The sequence below is a fragment of the Protopterus annectens genome, chromosome 13.part0 (assembly GCF_019279795.1).
Source record: "Protopterus annectens isolate FY-2018-M chromosome 13.part0, PAN1.0, whole genome shotgun sequence".
NCBI lineage: Eukaryota > Metazoa > Chordata > Ceratodontiformes > Protopteridae > Protopterus > Protopterus annectens.
Genome location: NC_056747.1, coordinates 1,339,268,406 through 1,339,286,863, shown reverse-complemented (window position 1 = coordinate 1,339,286,863; position 18,458 = coordinate 1,339,268,406). Strand labels below are relative to the sequence as shown.

At 38.6% G+C, this 18,458-nt stretch overlaps 1 protein-coding gene across 2 annotated transcripts in view; it reads left to right on the top strand.

Moving 5' to 3' along the window:
- Positions 1 to 18,458, top strand: part of SOCS7 (suppressor of cytokine signaling 7) — a 939,941-nt gene that overhangs the window by 875,652 nt on the left and 45,831 nt on the right. Inside the window, exon 9 of one of the 2 annotated variants that reach the window (XM_044055367.1) lies at positions 14,922 to 15,056. In XM_044055367.1, the coding sequence (XP_043911302.1) occupies positions 14,922 to 15,036 (115 nt within the window). In that variant the 3' untranslated portion in view covers positions 15,037 to 15,056. Of the gene's footprint in view, positions 1 to 14,921; positions 15,061 to 18,458 lie in introns of both variants that reach the window. The other variant, XM_044055366.1, reaches the window with a different exon arrangement.

Sequence of the window (18,458 nt, the reverse complement as noted above, 5' to 3'; positions counted from 1 at the left end):
TATTTTTATATATATATCATATTCTCTAATAAAGGAGGTGTTTCATGAATTGTTCAGTTAGTAAAGACGGCAGTATATATTTTTTTTTGAGGAGGACTAGCATTTGTAGAACAGCTAGGAAGTTTTTATTAAACACAGAGAGGGCAACATCCATCTGGAGAGTCTTTAATGACTCCCAGGTAAGGAGATGTAGTGTATTAAGCGACTTCACAAAAAATACTAAGCTTTCTTAACAGACTGTAATATGCAATGGTGGTGTCTCTTTGGTACCTTATGGTGTAGGTTGGTAAGTAATCACTTAGGCTGTCTGACAGAGTTTTATGGGATAGCATTTTATTTGGACAGGCTGTTAGGATCCAGTGGATGGTTGATTATCTGGCTGTGGCTTTGTTATATCTAGAGAGTGTGGTTATAGGCTGGGTGATTATGTACAGATAGGTTCATAGGTGTCTACTAGGCTAATAGCCCTGGAGCCTTTACAAGCCTAGCCCATAGGATTACCCTGGCATCGTGCCACCCGACCTTAGTTCCCAGTGCCTCTGTCGAGTAAAGCCACTGGAGTGATCCCCAGGGTGAATTTTCTATTTAACGTCCACTCATCAAGATTTCTCTTGAAGAGGGCCAGTGAGGTGCTCTGCTTGACATGTATGGGAAGTCTCTGGGTTATGAACCTGTCCCTCCAGCACATTCTGTTGATTGTGGTAATGAGGTTGAGGTATCTGGAGCGTATGGTGCAGAGGGATTGGGATTTCTTTAGCAGTAGCATTTCTAACAGAGCTGGGTCAGATATGGATTTGTAAGTCAAGCAGAGATCGCCTCTAAGTAGGCGATATGAGACAGACAGTAGTTGAGGTTTTTTACTCTGTCCATATAGGACAAATGTTTAAGGCCTAGATCCTGTTTGTGAGGTACTTTTGTGGCCTCTCCAGTTGTTGCAAGTGTTTAGTGAGGTACATGCCAAATGGGGCATTGTACTCAACGATTGGCCTAATGAGGGAAAGGTAGAGGGAGGCAATGACCTCTTTCTTCCTGGATGCAAAACCCTTAGGAATGAGATGTGCCACATGGAAGGCCTTTCTGACCACAGTGGCAGTGTTGTGGTCAAAAGAGAGGTTGCTGTCAACCTGTGTTCCCAGATCTTTTATAACGCCTTCTGAGTTCAGTGGACTGCCATCGATGGGAACTGGGTTTTTTCCAAAGGGGATGACGACACATTTTTTGGCATTGAGCTTAAGGCCATGGTTCTGAAACCAGTCGTTGGTCTCAGTGAGGCCTTTCTGTAGGATGTCAAGATCACTTGGGGAGTTAATGATAGCTCCCAACTTGCAGTCGTCTGCGAACTTTGTTAGCCAGAGTCCCTTTGTGTTGGCCTGGACTTCAGAGAAGTAGATACCAAACAGGAGAGGACCCAGGACCGAACTCTGTGGGACTCCACCCATGACTGGTCGGCAGTCTGACTTGGAGTCAGCTACTTTCACACTGTGAGTTCTACCAGTTTGCAACCCACCTAGTGATATAGGGGTTGATGCCTAGCTTAGTGAGTTTTTCTATGATTCCTGAGTGGGGAATGGTGTCAGAGGCCTTGGCCAGATCAAGGTAGGCTGTATGAACCACCTTGCCGTCATCCACAGCTCTGGTGACTGACTCCAAAGAAGTTAACCAAGTTGAGCAGGCATGATCTACTCTTCACAAAACCAAACTGTGTAGGATCCAGAGTTTGGAGATTCCCTGTGTCCTTGTTTATTAGGTCCATGATGATGCTTTCCATAGCTTTGCATATCAGACTCGTCAAACTAATGGGGCAATAGTTCTAAGTGTCTGTAGTCACTCCTCGTTTGTGGAGAGGGATGACTGTAGCAGAGCACCATTCAGTAGGAACAAAGCCTAAGGTGAGGCTGTGATTGAACAAGGCACATGGGTGAGGTGCCAGTTCACTCTGTAGTTCATGTAGAACACAGCTGGGAAATTGTCAGGTCCTGTAGAAGCTGTATTCTTGGACTTAGTGCTGTTTTAAACTGTGCAGCAGTAATGCCAGGTGCCTGACAATCTACTGGTATTGTGACTGGTTCCTTGGGGGGGTAAAGTTGGCACTGAATCTGTCGGCCAGTATATTGGCAATATCTGTTGGCTCGGTATAGGAGGTACCATTGTACAGTAGCTCATTGCAAATCTGGGTACTGCCATGGAGATTCTTTACATAGCTATAGAAGGCCCTGTGGTTGTCTTTACTATGTACTGCAATTTTGTTTTCATAGCTAGCTTTAGAGGATTTGATGTGGGATCTCAACTTTTTGTTGAGGCTGATAAGGGAGTTTTTTCAGTCTTGGGACTTCACCTTATTCCACATCAGTTTCCTCCTTCTGTTGTAGAGTTTGTTTACGGCAGGGGACCACCAGAGTGGCTTCCTTTTTTTTGGTGGAAAGCATCTTGGTACTGTTGGGTATGGCGAGATCCATGCATTTGTGTTCATGTTCATACAGTGCATTGGTGTATGATTTGGCAGTCATGCAACTGATTTCCATTTGCATGGGTGCCGTGAAGTTAGCCACCTCTGTTTTTAGGAGCCCAACTTTAGCTTTGGAGAAGTTTTTCATTGTGGTTACCTTTGCGGGGGGGGTGGCGTGGGAAGGATGTGGATTTCCAAGGTGATTAGTTTGTGGTCGGATCTAACCAGGGAGGAGTTGACTATTGGTGTAGAGTAACGGTCATGTTAGTAATGACCAGGTCAAGGATGTTGCTTCCTCTAGTGGGGGTAAGAATGAGCTGGTCCAGGGCATTGGAATTAATGAATTCCAGGAAACATTGGGCAAGTGTATTGGTACATGAGTAGTTTTCCCAGTTAATGGAGGGGTAGTTGAAGTCGCCCAGTATGATAGTGTTAAGATTGGACCTTAATATTCTCCGGGGTGCTTAGGAACGTGGAGTGTGTCTTGGGACATGGTTGGGGACCTGTAGCAGGCTACGACCTGAATTGCTGTCTTACCCAATGTTAGCTGCACCTGAAGTGTCTCAAATACGTTATGCCGGACAGATGTACATCATTGGTTGGATTTTTCAGATTGTTTATTTTTCTAGTCTGTATTGACAGCACCCCATGTTAGGGTTTCATGAGAGATTTTTGAGGAGGCCCAGCAGAGAATATCTTTGTTTGTTTTAGCATTGTTACGTGTGTGTGTGTGTGTGTGTGTGTGTACGCATGCACGTGCGTGCGTGTATGAACAAATTGTTCGACATTATTGCGCATAGACACTCTACTTTGCATACACAGGGAATTACTCTCGGTTCATGTAAAACTTAATAAAAAGAAAAACACATAAAAAAAGCATTGTTTTTTCACCCCCATACCCCCTGCTAATTATATATTCTAATTCCAAGATTGCAAAAACCACGAGAAACAATACAAACTAGTTAAAACAAAAAAAAACAGCCAGCGATGCCAAACAGTCCGTTTATTAATGAGCGCTTTCGAAGGAGTCAGTGCCCCAACTTCTTCAGACAAAACAAGACAATGAATCAAGTGTTTAAATAGATGGTCAATCAACATATTCAATTATTCAATGATTGTTTTTCAAATAGTTCGGCACTACCATCCCTCTGCATTTCGACATTTACAAAACTGTCTTAAAATTAATATCAACTAAAGCAAAAGATACATTTCGTCTAAAATGACACTAAGTATTCATGAATTGATTAAATACTATTAAAATCTTATCTAAAATGTCATTAAAACTTAAACTTTTTATTAAAATACATGAAATTACATGAAAAAGCTTAAAAAATCTAGTTGATGGAAATTTATGATTTATACTAAATGTTTAAAACTAATACCAAGTTACATATGTTTATATGGCTAATATATACATACCTAACTAGGTTACTAGAACATGAGTTTTATAAATACTGACAACCGTTATATCACTAAATTATCTAATAAGTGCCTTCAATTTCAAAATGCTTTTAATTGAAACATATTCATTAAGGCCTGGTGGAATATGGGCAGTTGTGCGAATTTGCCACATTACTTCACTTACTTCCAATCTTAAGTTCCCAAGGGCCTCCCCTTAATTCACATTCCACTTGGTGTACAACCGCGTACTGGAACTTGTGACTAGGATTTTCAATAATGTGTTTAGCTAGTGCATCGGTAGTCACTTTCTTATTAATACTATATTGGTGCTCATAGATCCTCTGTTTAACCTTTCTCTCGGTTTTACCAATATAATATGATGGACATACGTCACAAATAGCTACATATACAACTCCTTTTGATTCACAATTAAATTTACCATTGATAGTATATGTTTTATCCCTAATAATTAATTTATCCCCTGTCTTAATGAACTTACATTGTTGGCAAGAACCGCATTTCCTCATACTCGTAATATCCTTATTTGGCTTCCTTTTCTTCTCAAGTAAACATTTCAGGTTAGGACACCTATATGTGAATGTAGGGTTACTACCAAGTACTTTATTCAAACCATTGTCTTCCAAGATAATTGCACAGTTTTTAATTAAAATATCCTTGATTACTTTAAAATCTAAGGAATATGTGTAAAAAAAAAGGTAAAACCCAAATTGTAAGCTGGGCTACCTAAGTTCAGACTATTTTATTCATATGTGAGTGTTAAATTATTTTCATAACCTTTGTGTAACAATGGTTTAAAATGTCCTGAAGATCTTTTAATGTTGACCTCATAAATGATGCCATCCAAGAAACCTTCAGGATAACCCCTTTTCAAAAACATAGATTTAAACAATTCACATTCAGTTATATAGTCCCTATACTCTGAAGCCATCCTAGCTGCCCTTACCATTTGTCCTTTGACAACTGCTTTCTTCTGATGGTAAGGGTGGCTACTTGTAAAATGTAAAAAAGCATTTGAATATGTAGGTTTCCTAAATATCGTGGTTTTATACCTCTGATTAACTTTGTCCTTGGACAACTTTACATCCAAGAAATTAATACATTCTAATCCTACTTGATAGGTAAATTCTAAAAACAAGTAATTTCTGTGATACTTTCAATAAAAGCATCAATAGCATTTACCTCACCTTGCCAGATAAAACGCATATCATCTTGGTATCTAGTGTACCATATCACATTTTTCTGAAATAAAATGTTTTTAAACAACAAAGTTCTCTCCCAATATGCCATAACACAATTTGCAAAGCTCCCACCACAGGGTGAGCCCATCGCAACTCCTGTGTTCTACAAATATAAATGACCATTAAAATTTATATAATTATTGGACAACACCATGTCCAGCAATGTTTCCACCAAATATATATCTCTATCTTCTAGTTTTTGTATGGTCATAAATTCTCTGACCCATTTTAGCCCCAAATTCTGTGGGATCACCGTATACAAGTCTTTTACGTCTACGGTAAGAAAAATGTAATTATCATTATATTCCAATTTGTTGATGTTGTCCAAAAAACTCCAAGAGTCTCGAAAAAATTGTGGCTCGTCCTTAATAAGTGGTTTTAACATGTTATCTACAAATTTAGAGCAGGCATATGTGATTGACCCTCTACCATCCACTATAGGTCTAAAAGGAGCGTTGGTATAATCCTTATGGAGTTTAGGAGAACCAAATAAAGAAGGAATAATAGGTGCTGGCATAGATAAATACTGGAGAGTATCAATATCAATTGTCCCTTCTAAAAACAGATCATCCAGTATACCCCTAATCTTTCTATATGCACCATTTACTTCATTAATGCTGACCTGCTTGTATGCATTCGAAGATAGGTATAACTCCATTCTCCTGTTGTACTCAATTTGATCCATGAAAACCAACTTCCTACACCTTTATCGGGCTTCATCACCCTAACATTACACATGTTTAATAGATGGACAAAATCAATTTCATTAACAGAAATATTCCTTTTAGACTTTTATTATTCTGTGTATTATTCAACACAATCTTCAAGTCCATTTCACACATTTTTTCAAACATGACTAGAGTTTCGTGCAAGGGCGGATTAAAAAGGCTAGAAACTCTTAGATTGTTAGTAAGTGAGGAATTTAACCCCATTAAACAAGTAAGATTCAGTTTGCGTACAAACAATTTTAAGTCTATGACAGTCTTAACAAAATCGGCTCTCCTGTCTGGTACAAATGACAATCCCTTTCCAAACAAATCAACCATACCATGTTCAATGGTTAAGGCAGTAAAATTGAATATTTTAAAGTCCCATTCTGAACTTACAAGAATTTCTAGTCCATCTTGTGGGGCCTCAATCATCTCTTTCTCCGATTCTGACGATTCCTTCTCTGCCCTTGATTCCTGTTGTTGTGTGAGTTGTTGCATTGCTTGCCACGACCCCCCTGAAAATCCTGTTGATTATTCCTATTTCCATTTTCATTATTAGATGCCCCAGCCTGTTGTCGGCCTTCAGAGCATTGTAAATTGCCCATTTGTTGATTATTGTCCATGATTCTTTCACTATGGCGCAACGATGGTGCCTGATTCCAAGATTGCACATTCCCTGGAAAAAGGGTATACTCCCCTACCCAGGGATTGTCGATCTCACACACCTAAACGGATGTCGAACAAAGTTACAGGGAGTGTATCTATTTATATATATCACATACAGACCCATGATTGCTGTTGTCTTGTGAGTGTTTAGTTTCAGCATGATTAGGAGAGTTTCTGAATTAGAGAATGTTGGCAGGGTGTGGGCGAAAATGAAGCTGTCTAATATGTTTTATAGAAAATAGCCATATACCACCTCTGTCTAATCTGATAATGTTATCGCCTAGTGAGACAATGTGTTCATTTTTTTTTGTAACACACACACACACACACACACACTTATGGGTTGCATGCAGTTAGTTTAGTATGAAACTGTGTTCTGACTGAATGCAGAGGTGGTCCTAAGGTTTGTGTAGGAGATTCTGGCACCACAGGGCAAAAAGGCATCCTTTTCATCATTATTGTGTGACCTTAGTATATATGTAGTACCAGGGTTGGAGCATTGTAAAAGGCAGCCCCCCCCCCCCATGCAAAAACACTGACTTATTTAACTTCATTTAGTAAAGGGGCAGAGTTCCGTTATTTTAGTTATTTTCAGTGGGTTGGATACATGACCATTTTGACTTGATTGTTGAGACTTGACCAGTTTTTAGTTTGAATGACTGTCACACACTCATATAAATTAATTCCATGGTGGCACACACACCCACATAGAGAACAAAAACTAAATTGTTTGAATCACTGCTGGCACACAAACAGAAATTGCAATGGTAGTGATGACCTATGCAAACAGCAATTAGGAAGTTTCAAGTTAGGGAATCAAAGTCAATGAGTTTAAACTCATTATGCTGTTTACATTTCAGCATTTGTAGGGAAATGTGTTACATGAGCTGCTAGAACAAATACAAAATGTTTTAGACATCAAACCATGTCATTTTTGAGTCAGTCACTCTAGAGTATATCCATTTCGTGTGGTGTATCTCCTTTAGAGCTGATGTTATTTAACTTACAGGGTCTCAAGCCCTTTGTCCAGTTTAGGTCCAATTTGCGTATGCTAACCTGCCATCAGTCCCTTTCTGGTTTATAGTGGTAGTTCTTTTCATTCCTGAAAGCAAGGCTGAAGACCTCAGAAGGTATAGTCCTTAAAGTTAGAGCTGCCAAGTTGAAATTTTCTACTGACAATGTTAAATGAATCCTTTATACTTGAAAATTTTAATAGGGAAGTGAAAACATTTAGGATTACCATTCTGTACAGCTGTGGTTTTATATTTAAATAGAGTCATTATATATTGTTTGAAGCGTTGTTGCCTCACAGCAAGAGGTTCTCCCATTCGATTCTCAGCTGGAGTGCAGGGAGTGTCTTCTGTGTGGAGTCTGCATGTCCTCCCCACGGTTGGGTGGGCGTTCAAAAGACATGCGTAAATGAGCGTGCCTTAGTTGAAGGTTGAACGTTGAGCTGGCACCTCAGCGTTCATGAAAATCTACTGCCAATCATTAGAAAAGAAAAACCAAAGTGATAGTAACAAATAACGCCAAGTCGATGCTAAGAGAAATCCTTTTACTTGTTAGCGCTTTCATGCACGCCAATGCATGCACTTCTTCAGACAAGTTTGTACAGGAAAATATACGGATATATATACATGCTGACAATGCCACTTTAATTAAACAATTAAATAATTAATCAATCATTAAACAGCTCAAATAGATTACTCTGTTCTAATATACTACAGAGAAATCATTTTAATAATTTTTACATCTACTATTCTTTCTAAGCATTCACTATAATTCCATGTTCATTAAAAGAACTTTTTAAACGAACTTTTTAAACATTGGTTTTCTTGTTAACCCAATGAATTTTTAAACCAATGAATTTTAAAAATGAATTTTAAAAAACAACTTACTTTACAAGTAAAAAGCAGAAATGAATTTATATAGGAAAAAATATATATATGAAATGTGTAAATTTTGTGTTTTGTTTATTTAAAAAATCCCAATTATGCCATGCCAAAATTAATTATTATGAAATATATATACATATATATATTCTCTTAAGATATGTTAATGCATTAATAAACTTGAATCAAAAAAAATAATAATATTAATAAATATTGTTTAAAAAAATTTTATAATGAATCTATAATAAGTATTTTATCTATCAAGAGCTCTCAGCTTTAATAAACATTTAATCGAGCACATATCGTTAATCCCAGGATATGAATATGCATTTGTTTTAAACTGCCATAGGAGTTCGCGTTCCTGGAGTATCAAGTGCCAAGGTCCCCCTCTAGGATTTTTATGTACAATTTCAACCACATTGAATAGAAAACTGTGTGTATTGTTCTCAAGTATGTGTTTAGCCAGGGCGTTGGAAATATTCTGCTTGGAAATGGCATATAAATGCTCATAAATGCGCTGTTTCAACTGACGTTCCGTTTTACCTAAATAAAATACGGAACATGCTTTACATGTTGCTAAATAAACCACGCCCTGACTTTCACAATTACATTTATCTTTTATGTAGTATTTAACATCCCGAATTGAGAACGTTGCCCCAACTTGAATAAATTTACAATAGTGGCAATGGCAGCACTTAAACATGCCCTTGTTCATTTTGTATGTTTGTGTTGGAATTTCCAATAAATTTTTTAGTGATGGTGCTTTTTTAAAAACAATACAGGGTTTTGCACCTAAGATGGTATTGAATTGATTTCCATGTAAAAGAAATTCCCAATTGTTACATAGCACTTCTCTAATCTGAATTGCTTTGTCGTTGAATTAAGGAAACTAGTTTTATAGTCAATGCTTCTATTACTTTCATTTTCTACATTTGTGTTGTTATCTTGGGATTCTAGAATTTCCAATGAAGGTTGGTTATAACCCGTCCTAAGAATTGGACTAAAATGTCCACTTTGCCTTTTACGTTTAACTTCCCACATAACTGTATGAATTAATTTAGTGGGATACCCTCTATTTAGGAACATATCGCTTAACTTGGAGCATTCTTCTTCAAAAATATTGTCATCTGGACACATACGAGATGCTCGTACAAGTTGTCCTTTAACTACCCCTTTCTTTTGAAAGAAGGGGTGACAACTTGAAAAATGTAGAAATGAATTACTGTATAAAGGTTTTCTAAATATTTTCGTGTTGAACCTTCCATATTGGATATTTTTCTCAATAACAATATCCAAAAAGTTAATAGAAGTTAAGCCCAGTTCATATGTGAAATCTAGAAGGGAGGTGAAAGAGTTCATTTCTTTTATTAACTCAAAAGCTTCCTCTTCTGTGCCTTTTATAATCATCAGAATGTCGTCCTGGTAACGTGTATACCAGACTACAATCCGACGATATAGTGCATGAGTAAAAAGGAATGTATGTTCCCAAAATGCCATCGCGGAATTGGCAAAGCTGCCACCACATGGGGAGCCCATAGTAATTCCGGATTGTTGTAAATAAATGTCCTTTTTAAAGGTGAAATAATTATTGTTTAAGACAAGTTCTAATAAGTTGATTATCAAGTCAATTTCTTCTCCTGGACAACGTTTTCTTAACAGGAAATCACGGACCCATTCCAAACCTGTACTTTGAGGGATAACAGTGTATAAGTCCCTGATATCTGCTGTTAGAAATTTATAATCGTTGTCAAATGGGATGTCATTTAAGTGTTGTAAAACGTGCCACGAATCCCTACAGATCTGTGGTTCCGTTTTTAAATATTCCTTCAACTTATTATCTACCCATTTAGCGCTTGGGTATGTGATAGAATTCCGCCCATCAATGATGGGCCTAAATGGGGGATCCTGCACATTCTTATGTAGTTTGGGAACACCAAATATAACTGGCAAAAGTGGAGCTGGCATAACTAAATAGTGATACATTTCAGTTGAAATACTTCCCTCAATGAATAAGTCACTTAAAGCATTTTTAATTCTTTGATATGCCTGATTCAGTTCGTTAATGGACACTCTGTTGTAACTTGATGCTGACAGCATGGTATTCATCTTAGTTGTATAATCGCTTTCATGCATCAAGATAGCGCCCCCACCTTTATCGGGTTTCATAACCCGTATTTCGTACAGTTTGGCCCATTTTATTAAATCTAATTCATCTGCGGTAGCTTGTTTAGATGATTTGCTACGATTGTTTAAATGTCTAAATTGGGCTTCACAAATTTTCTCATATAAAAGTATGTTATTGTCAAGTGGGGGATTGTAGACACTAGTAACTAGTTGGTTTCTTGGTGCACTCGTGGAATCCCTCATTAATATTTGGAGGTTTAATTTCCGTGTATACATTTTGAGATCACATAACAAGCGTGCAATGTCCAATTTCGGAGGCAACACAAAACTGAAACCCTTAGCTAGACGTTCTACAAAACTAAATGGTATGTCCATAGAAGTAAAGTTATACACTTTAAAATCATTAGCATTGCTTAAAATGACATCGGGATACTTGAGGCCAACAAGTCCGTTTACCTCCTGTATTTGTTGAAGACTGTTCTGTTGTATCCCTTCTTGTTGCGTTTCGTATTCCTTTTCGAATTGGGCTGACCCCGCGAAAAATACTGTTGTTGATTTTGTCGGTAAGCACCTTGATTCTGCTTGGAGTTCGGGGCTTGATTTTGTTGTTTTTGTTGGTTATTGTTGTAAATACGCTCACTACGTCTTACCGAGGAAGGTTCAGGTGAGCTAGACGGCAAGGGACTGTTGGGCGTTGTTGGAAACAATGCAGGTTCGTCATCTATTTCTAAATGTGTGTTCCTGTTTGTATTATCATTGTTTCTGCGGGGCGGGCAGCCAACATCTGTTCCACGGCCAATAATAGATGGTGGGTCGGGATAAGCACTTCCGTTATCATATGCTTGCTTGTCTCTGCTCATTTTTCGTTTCTTAGTTTCACAGATCTTCTTCACCAGTACATTTATACTAGAAAAAATCCTAGTATAATCAAATGCATATCTGCTGAAATCTGAATCAGCTTTGATGTCATTATCAATTGTTGTTAATAGTTCTTTAAGGTCTAACATTTGCTTGGTATAATCGTCAATTAGAAGTTGAAGCAAGTTTAGTCCTTGTTTGTTAAAGAACTCAATTAATTGGGAAAAAAATGATGATTGCTTAATTATTCCCGAAGGATATTTCCATTGCCTTAAACCTTTGGGAACGATGTTTAATTTAAGGCATTCACGGAAATACATTATCTCGATTTGAAGTTTTTTGTATTTCAGCAGATAATTGTCAAATAGTTTTAAATTGGAAACTAAGTTAGATACAACATTATTATTTTGTAGATTAGCTTGAGCTCTGGATACATTACTTTGGGATTCACTGAATATACCAGCCGGCATGTTAAAAAAAGCATTCAGTTCAGGCAAACCATTACCTGCCGGGGGATTAACATTGTTGTTAGCTTCATTGTTGAAAGAACAGTTTTGATTGGAATTATCTGTATTCGCAGTTCTTAGTTGGGCTGGTGGAATGCTAGTGGAAAGAGCATTACCTTGTCCAGTCTGTGCCTCGGTCCCTGCTGTTGAAAGGCTGCCGGATGAAAGCAATTCGCCGGGCATAGGGTTAAAACTCACCCCGGTTCTAGGTCGTACCACGGGAATGCTAGAGCTGGTTGCTGGGTTGTTGAAACGAACTGTTGAGACTCTTTCTGTGTTCAAATTTTCCACTTTTTCTGCTAAATTTTCAACTCGCTGTGTAAGTTGTTGAATAAGAGCTGTAAGATTGCCGGTGGAATTACCGGATAGATCCACATCTTGACTGGAAGTCCTAGTGGAAATAGGACTACCAGAAAACATCGACTGCGACTGTTGACTATCACAAATTTCAGCCATGAAAAACAAAAACCACTTAAACTTAGAAAAGAAAAACCAAAGTGATAGTAACAAATAACGCCAAGTCGATGCTAAGAGAAATCCTTTTACTTGTTAGCGCTTTCATGCACGCCAATGCATGCACTTCTTCAGACAAGTTTGTACAGGAAAATATACGGATATATATACATGCTGACAATGCCACTTTAATTAAACAATTAAATAATTAATCAATCATTAAACAGCTCAAATAGATTACTCTGTTCTAATATACTACAGAGAAATCATTTTAATAATTTTTACATCTACTATTCTTTCTAAGCATTCACTATAATTCCATTTTCATTAAAAGAACTTTTTAAACGAACTTTTTAAACATTGGTTTTCTTGTTAATCCAATGAATTTTTAAACCAATGAATTTTAAAAATGAATTTTAAAAAACAACTGACTTTACAAGTAAAAAGCAGAAATGAATTTATATAGGAAAATATATATATATGAAATGTGTAAATTTTGTGTTGTTTGTTTATTAAAAAAATCCCAATTATGCCATGCCAATCATTAGCGGACCGGAGTTCCGCTGTGGCGGCCCCTAACCGGGAAAAGCCGAAAGACAACAACATTATTGGTGGAACCAGGTTTCTGTGGCAGCCAAGATGTCGGGAATGTAGCGCTGTCCATGGTTGCACTTCACGGAGTTTGTTATAAACACTTAGTAAGCAGGTATGGTATAGGGTGGGACTGTGAGTGGGATGGCATCAGTAAAGAAGCTAGTGGGGGATGTTAAAGTATAACAGCCCTCTTTTTCCCTCGTTTGATGTCTCTGGGTGTATCGGTAAGTGGAGATGTAGTGAGCATATGCACATTTATATACATGATCAGTCACAGTGTAGGAATGCAGTTGTAGTTAATCCTACATTGTCGAGGTATTCAGTGATGGTTGCTGCCTTTTTTTTTCACCATTGTGTTCTGTAGTGCAAACTTTTGTCAGTCTGGAACTCTGTTTTTACTTGATGTAATTTCACAGACATGTTAACTACATCTTAATGGCATGAGTTTGAACAGTTTCACCTGTCTGTACTGAACGTATGTTTTTTAGTGGTGATTGTAGTGTACCACCACGAAAAAAGCTCTGTTTAGCCAGTCAGATTGCCCTGTTTGAATCAGCATTGTACCATCTTCATGTATGGCAAAAGAAGTCTCATTGCCTGAAATGGTTCTTTATCACTTGTAGGTAAAAAAAAGCAACAAGCTCATTTTATTACAGTACATGTTTAGCATGCAAAAGGAATCGAGTGCCATCCAATTTCTTTTCATCACCAAACAGAATTTTTAAATGCCTAGTGGAACTTGCATGCAGGTAAAATGGATAGTGCCTGACTGACTGTAACATTGTCTTCCACAGAAAGGTTAATAACAGAATGATTAAGAAAGTGAAGAAACTAAAATGCTGCCCAGTTTCTGCTTTCTAGTTCAGAAGAATGCATCAGAATGTTCATACCTTGCACACAGCACCCCTTGTGGTGAAACTGAGGAGTATTCATCCTTTGCTTCCAAATACTGGGCATGCTCTGACAGATGTTCTAAACCTTAATGGTCGTATGTCATTGCACGTCAGTCTTGGATAAGGAATGGGATAGGGCATTAAATGTCCAGCAGTATGCTGCAATGGTGGGATGCCTCATTATCCACTCAGGCAAAAGGAAAAAGTATAAGCTCAGGCTTGGAGAGGTCAGCAGTGATAGAGGAAAGGCACTAGTGACAACCAGTGATCCTCTGGGTAGGGACCAAAATAGAGGGAAGAAAGTACTTCATTACTAGAAAATTTAATCAATGTGAAATGTGTCCTTGCTAATGTACTTAGATGCCCTGTCCCCATTACCCCCCCCCCCCAAAGACTGGCATCAGGTACAGATAGGTAAGGCTATGAGCTGTTAATGACTTGCTTTCCTTAGTCTATGGTTTGATTCTCTCAGCCTCTGTTTATGTTCTGTGTGACTCTGTGCAAATCGAAAAGTGCTTCTAGGTCAGCTCTGAAAAGGGAGACTTGTATCCAGTGGGTTTACATTGGCAACAAATTAAAAAAAGTCAAAACTGTAACTGAGCCATAGTTTGTTTGAAGCTTTCAGAGGATTGCAGCACTGCAGAGTATCATTATAATCGCTCTTAACATGGTGTCCTGCAGTACTGGAATGAAATGTGACAGAGTAATGACCATGATGGCAAGATGAGGCTCATTAGCAGATCGTAGCCACACTCAGCCCTGCTAAACAGTGCCAAATGTCTGCTTGTAGTGTTTTTGTTACTTAATAAGTTACTTCCTTCAGCGGACTTGTTTTTATTCATTTTTCCTGCCCTCAAAACTTTGACCCTTCCTTTCCCAGCTGGCACCCCATTTCCAGATATGTCCTGTTTTCTTTTTACAGTTGGACATAGCGTCATTGTGGTACTGATCTCACCACACTAAGCAAACTTTCTATGTCAGGTATGCGTAGCATATTACTGTTTGAGGTAACAGCTGGTTGATTAAGAAATATAATCTGTTTGGTAGTCCAGTGTGGTATTTTTAATTATAGGCTGCATGAACGTTTCTTTTAAGTCTCTCTTTTTCTCTCCTTTTAAGGCCTCTCATCTCTTACCTACGAAAGTTTTACTACTATGATCCAGAGGAAGAGATCTACCCTTCATCACAAGGGAACTGGTGGAAAAAGGAACCTGAGTCTGCGGCACAGACGTAACTCGCGCAAGACTTCCTGTGGTCTGTATGTTGAGTTCTTGTAAATTTTTCTGATAAATATAATAGAAGAGTTCAGGTTTCAGGGTTACTGGAGCAATCAAAAACACTGAAAAAAGGCAGATTTTACGGCTTGCCTGGGGAGAGGGGCTAACAATCCAGAGGTGGTTGTAGTTTCAGATAAGAGACTGCTGCTGAGTGGAACAGCAGGGAAGTGGGTGCCACTGCCTTATATTATAATGGGCTTGGATTTGGATATCACTTGCCTCGGGGAATTAAGACAATAAGGTGGCCTGGACAAACATAAAGAATGCTCTTCCTTTCCTGAATTGTCTCCAACCATTCAGCCAAGAAATTCTGCCTTTGCCCTTATTTGTAGGTTGCAAGCAAGAGATGGCCATTCATCAAATGGCAAGGAAATTGCTAAATACACTTTGTAAAACTGGAGCAGTCTTAACACAAAGTAAAAATAGTAAGGAGAAGTAAGACACTGCAGATATTGATTTATTAAGTAATGTACTCATTTTCCAGTAATTGCTTTATGCAAGGATCATTAAGGAACGAGATCCTATCCAGGCAAGGTAGGGCATAAGGTGAAGAAGCAGTCTTGGCTGGGATGCCAGTCCATCACAAGACTGCAGTGTTTTGACCCATTACAAAACAGACTGGTTGCCTTTTGATGCTTGAGTGGGGGAAGACTGTTTCAGCATTCTGTATATTTAGTGCATTGTCTAGGTTAAAAACCACCAGCTTTCCAGAATGAACTTCAGCAACCCTTACTACTGGGACAGTATGCTAGTAGACAAGTTTGCATCTGTGCAGCATTGTTTTTTAATATTTTTGGTGCTATTAGCAATGTGGTTTACCTTATTCTTTCCAGTAGTTGCACATAACTTATTTTGCCTTTCTTTGAATTTTGTAGAAGTGTTATTTAAAATAGATTAGGCGGTTCCAGATCTGTCCCTACTTTGCCATTTATTCATCATATGAGAGAACTGGATTAAATTATGTCCACTAGCCTGCTTGATATCAGCTCCAAAACTAATAGCAAATACTAATTTGAGATGACCTCTGGTGTAGCTTTGGTGTGTAGGATGGCTTTCTTCATGGATAAAGTGTTTACTTTAAAAATCTCTTCACTTACAGCCATGGAAGCCATAGTCCCATAATGCAGGCAGTTGTATCCTGAACTTGCACCAAGGGTTGCACTCCTGTCTACAACATTAACCTCTTTTCTCCTACATGGTGTATCTGGAGCTTCCCTTGGTAGCTGATGCAGGAAAGTGTCTGCACTAATCTCCAAAGAAAAAAAAGTTTAGGCCTAAACCATTCAGACATCCATTGAGTTGGTGAGCGAAGTACAGTGAGTGGATCAGTAGGTGAGTTGAAGAACTGATTCACCAACTCGGCCTTTCAGTAGAAACACTTTCCCAGGAAATAAAATTACCACAAAATGCTGCATCTTCAGGGTTGGCCATATGTGGTTGATAGTGGGTTTTGATAATTCACCTCCAGCATTGGGGGTTGTGCACCTCCATGCCCAGAAAGTTTTCAGATAGAGGTCAGCAAAAGAGAAATTGTGATTTTTTTTCACCAAACTGTTTTGGCCATCTGTAGGGGACTAATTTTTTTTTAAATCAAAAACAAGGCTGTCCCTTGTTCTGTCTATGTTGCCAGCAATTTTACTTGATGTCGCCATGTGCCAAAAGTGCCAGCAATTTAACAGCAGCATTTGCTATTTTGTGTTGAAACGTGAGACTTTCTTTGCAGTGATGTCGTGGGGGATCGAAGGAAGAAATTGCATCACTCAAATGAACATTTTTGATTTTCAGGTCTCTTCATCTTGTGGATGCCTAATCTGTGCATTTGTATTGCCATGTTCTAAATGTTGGATATTCTAGAGTAGTAGTTTTAGATGCCAGGCTTGGCACCTTCAGTTCTAGCATTTACCTAGCTACTGCAGGCCTTATCCATGTCCATGGGTACCAGATGTACACCTGCTGATATGAGCATTCACAAGTATGGAGTCAGACATTTTATGGTTCCCCCACATCACTGTCATAGATGCCAAGTGCACGCCCACACATCATAACGTTCAAAGCTTGTGATCTGGCCACTGCACCCCCACCATCACCACTTCTGAGCTGTAAACCTGCACATCAAAATATTCACCAGTTGTAGCTCAGCTGTACAGATGTCTCTTGCCAGGGGTATGCCTACACCTCTGAGCACTCACAAGTTGAGATTCCCACCTTTTACACTTGCTGTTGAACTTTGGAGCACTGACAGCTCAGTGGCCACTCCAGAAAATGTTTGCCTGGCCTCTAATTAGATGTTTTTCATAGCAATCACTGCTGTAGTAGTATTTGTGAAGTATGAGAATTACCAATAGGCAAACAGTGTGATTGGGCAGACTCACAGAACTTTGGAATTCCCTAGGTGGACTGCAAATGTCAGTGTGATATTGGATAGAAGGGGGAGAGCAGCCCACTTCATATTCATTTCATTCCATGATCCAAACTTTAATCATCAGTCTTGCTAGCAAGAAAATCTGAATCTACACTCCCAGACAAATGAGTACCCATTTGCACATTTTTTTCCTTTACCTTTCTTAATGTAATGATTGACTCACAATCACGATTAAGTGCTGTTGGTGATGATGATACTCTTTTTGTATTGTGTTTTCCTCCATTTTTTTCCAAAGTGCATCACATTCCCCAGCAAAATTTGCCGACAAGTTTGGCTGCCCACGGTCGATCTCACTAAAGCACTTTCACCTTCATTGTATTTTTGGCTAATTCCACAACATTTGGTGGATACTTGCAAAGAGTGGTCATACTTTAAAAAGACTTTAAAATGCTGGACTAAAACACTCAAGCCCTGTTTGGATCATTAAAAAGGTCATTGCCCCAAGCCAAGGAGCTTTCACTTCTTCAGTGTCAGCTGAGTGTATAAGAAAAATGAAGTCACAGAAAGATATATGAACCTCAAAAGGTGTTTTGTCGAAAGTAGGCAAGGTTAGCAAGACCTTAGTAACCCTAATAAACCTCATGTCTACAATTCTGTTGTTTTGTCTGCTGTTTAAAAGTTTAAAATACAGCCAACTGTTGGAGTTGCTATGGAGGCAATCAGTTGTTGAGTCTGTTGCAGAAGCACTCTCAGTTGTTTTAGTCGCTGCATCATAGCTGATGAATGGTAGGTCCCAGTTACCAATTGCTGAACTATCACTGGCTCATTCACAAAGTCCAAATATGGAGGAAGCTAGTGCCACCCTATTTCAGCATGAGATGTATGGTCACTCAGATGATGATCATCGTGTTTCACTGTTGCAGTCATTATACTTGGGTTATCCTGCTGGCAGGCTACCCGCAGTAGGCCTGAATTCCAAAGTCCTGGTCTGGCGTCAGTTGCTATCGCCTCTTCCCT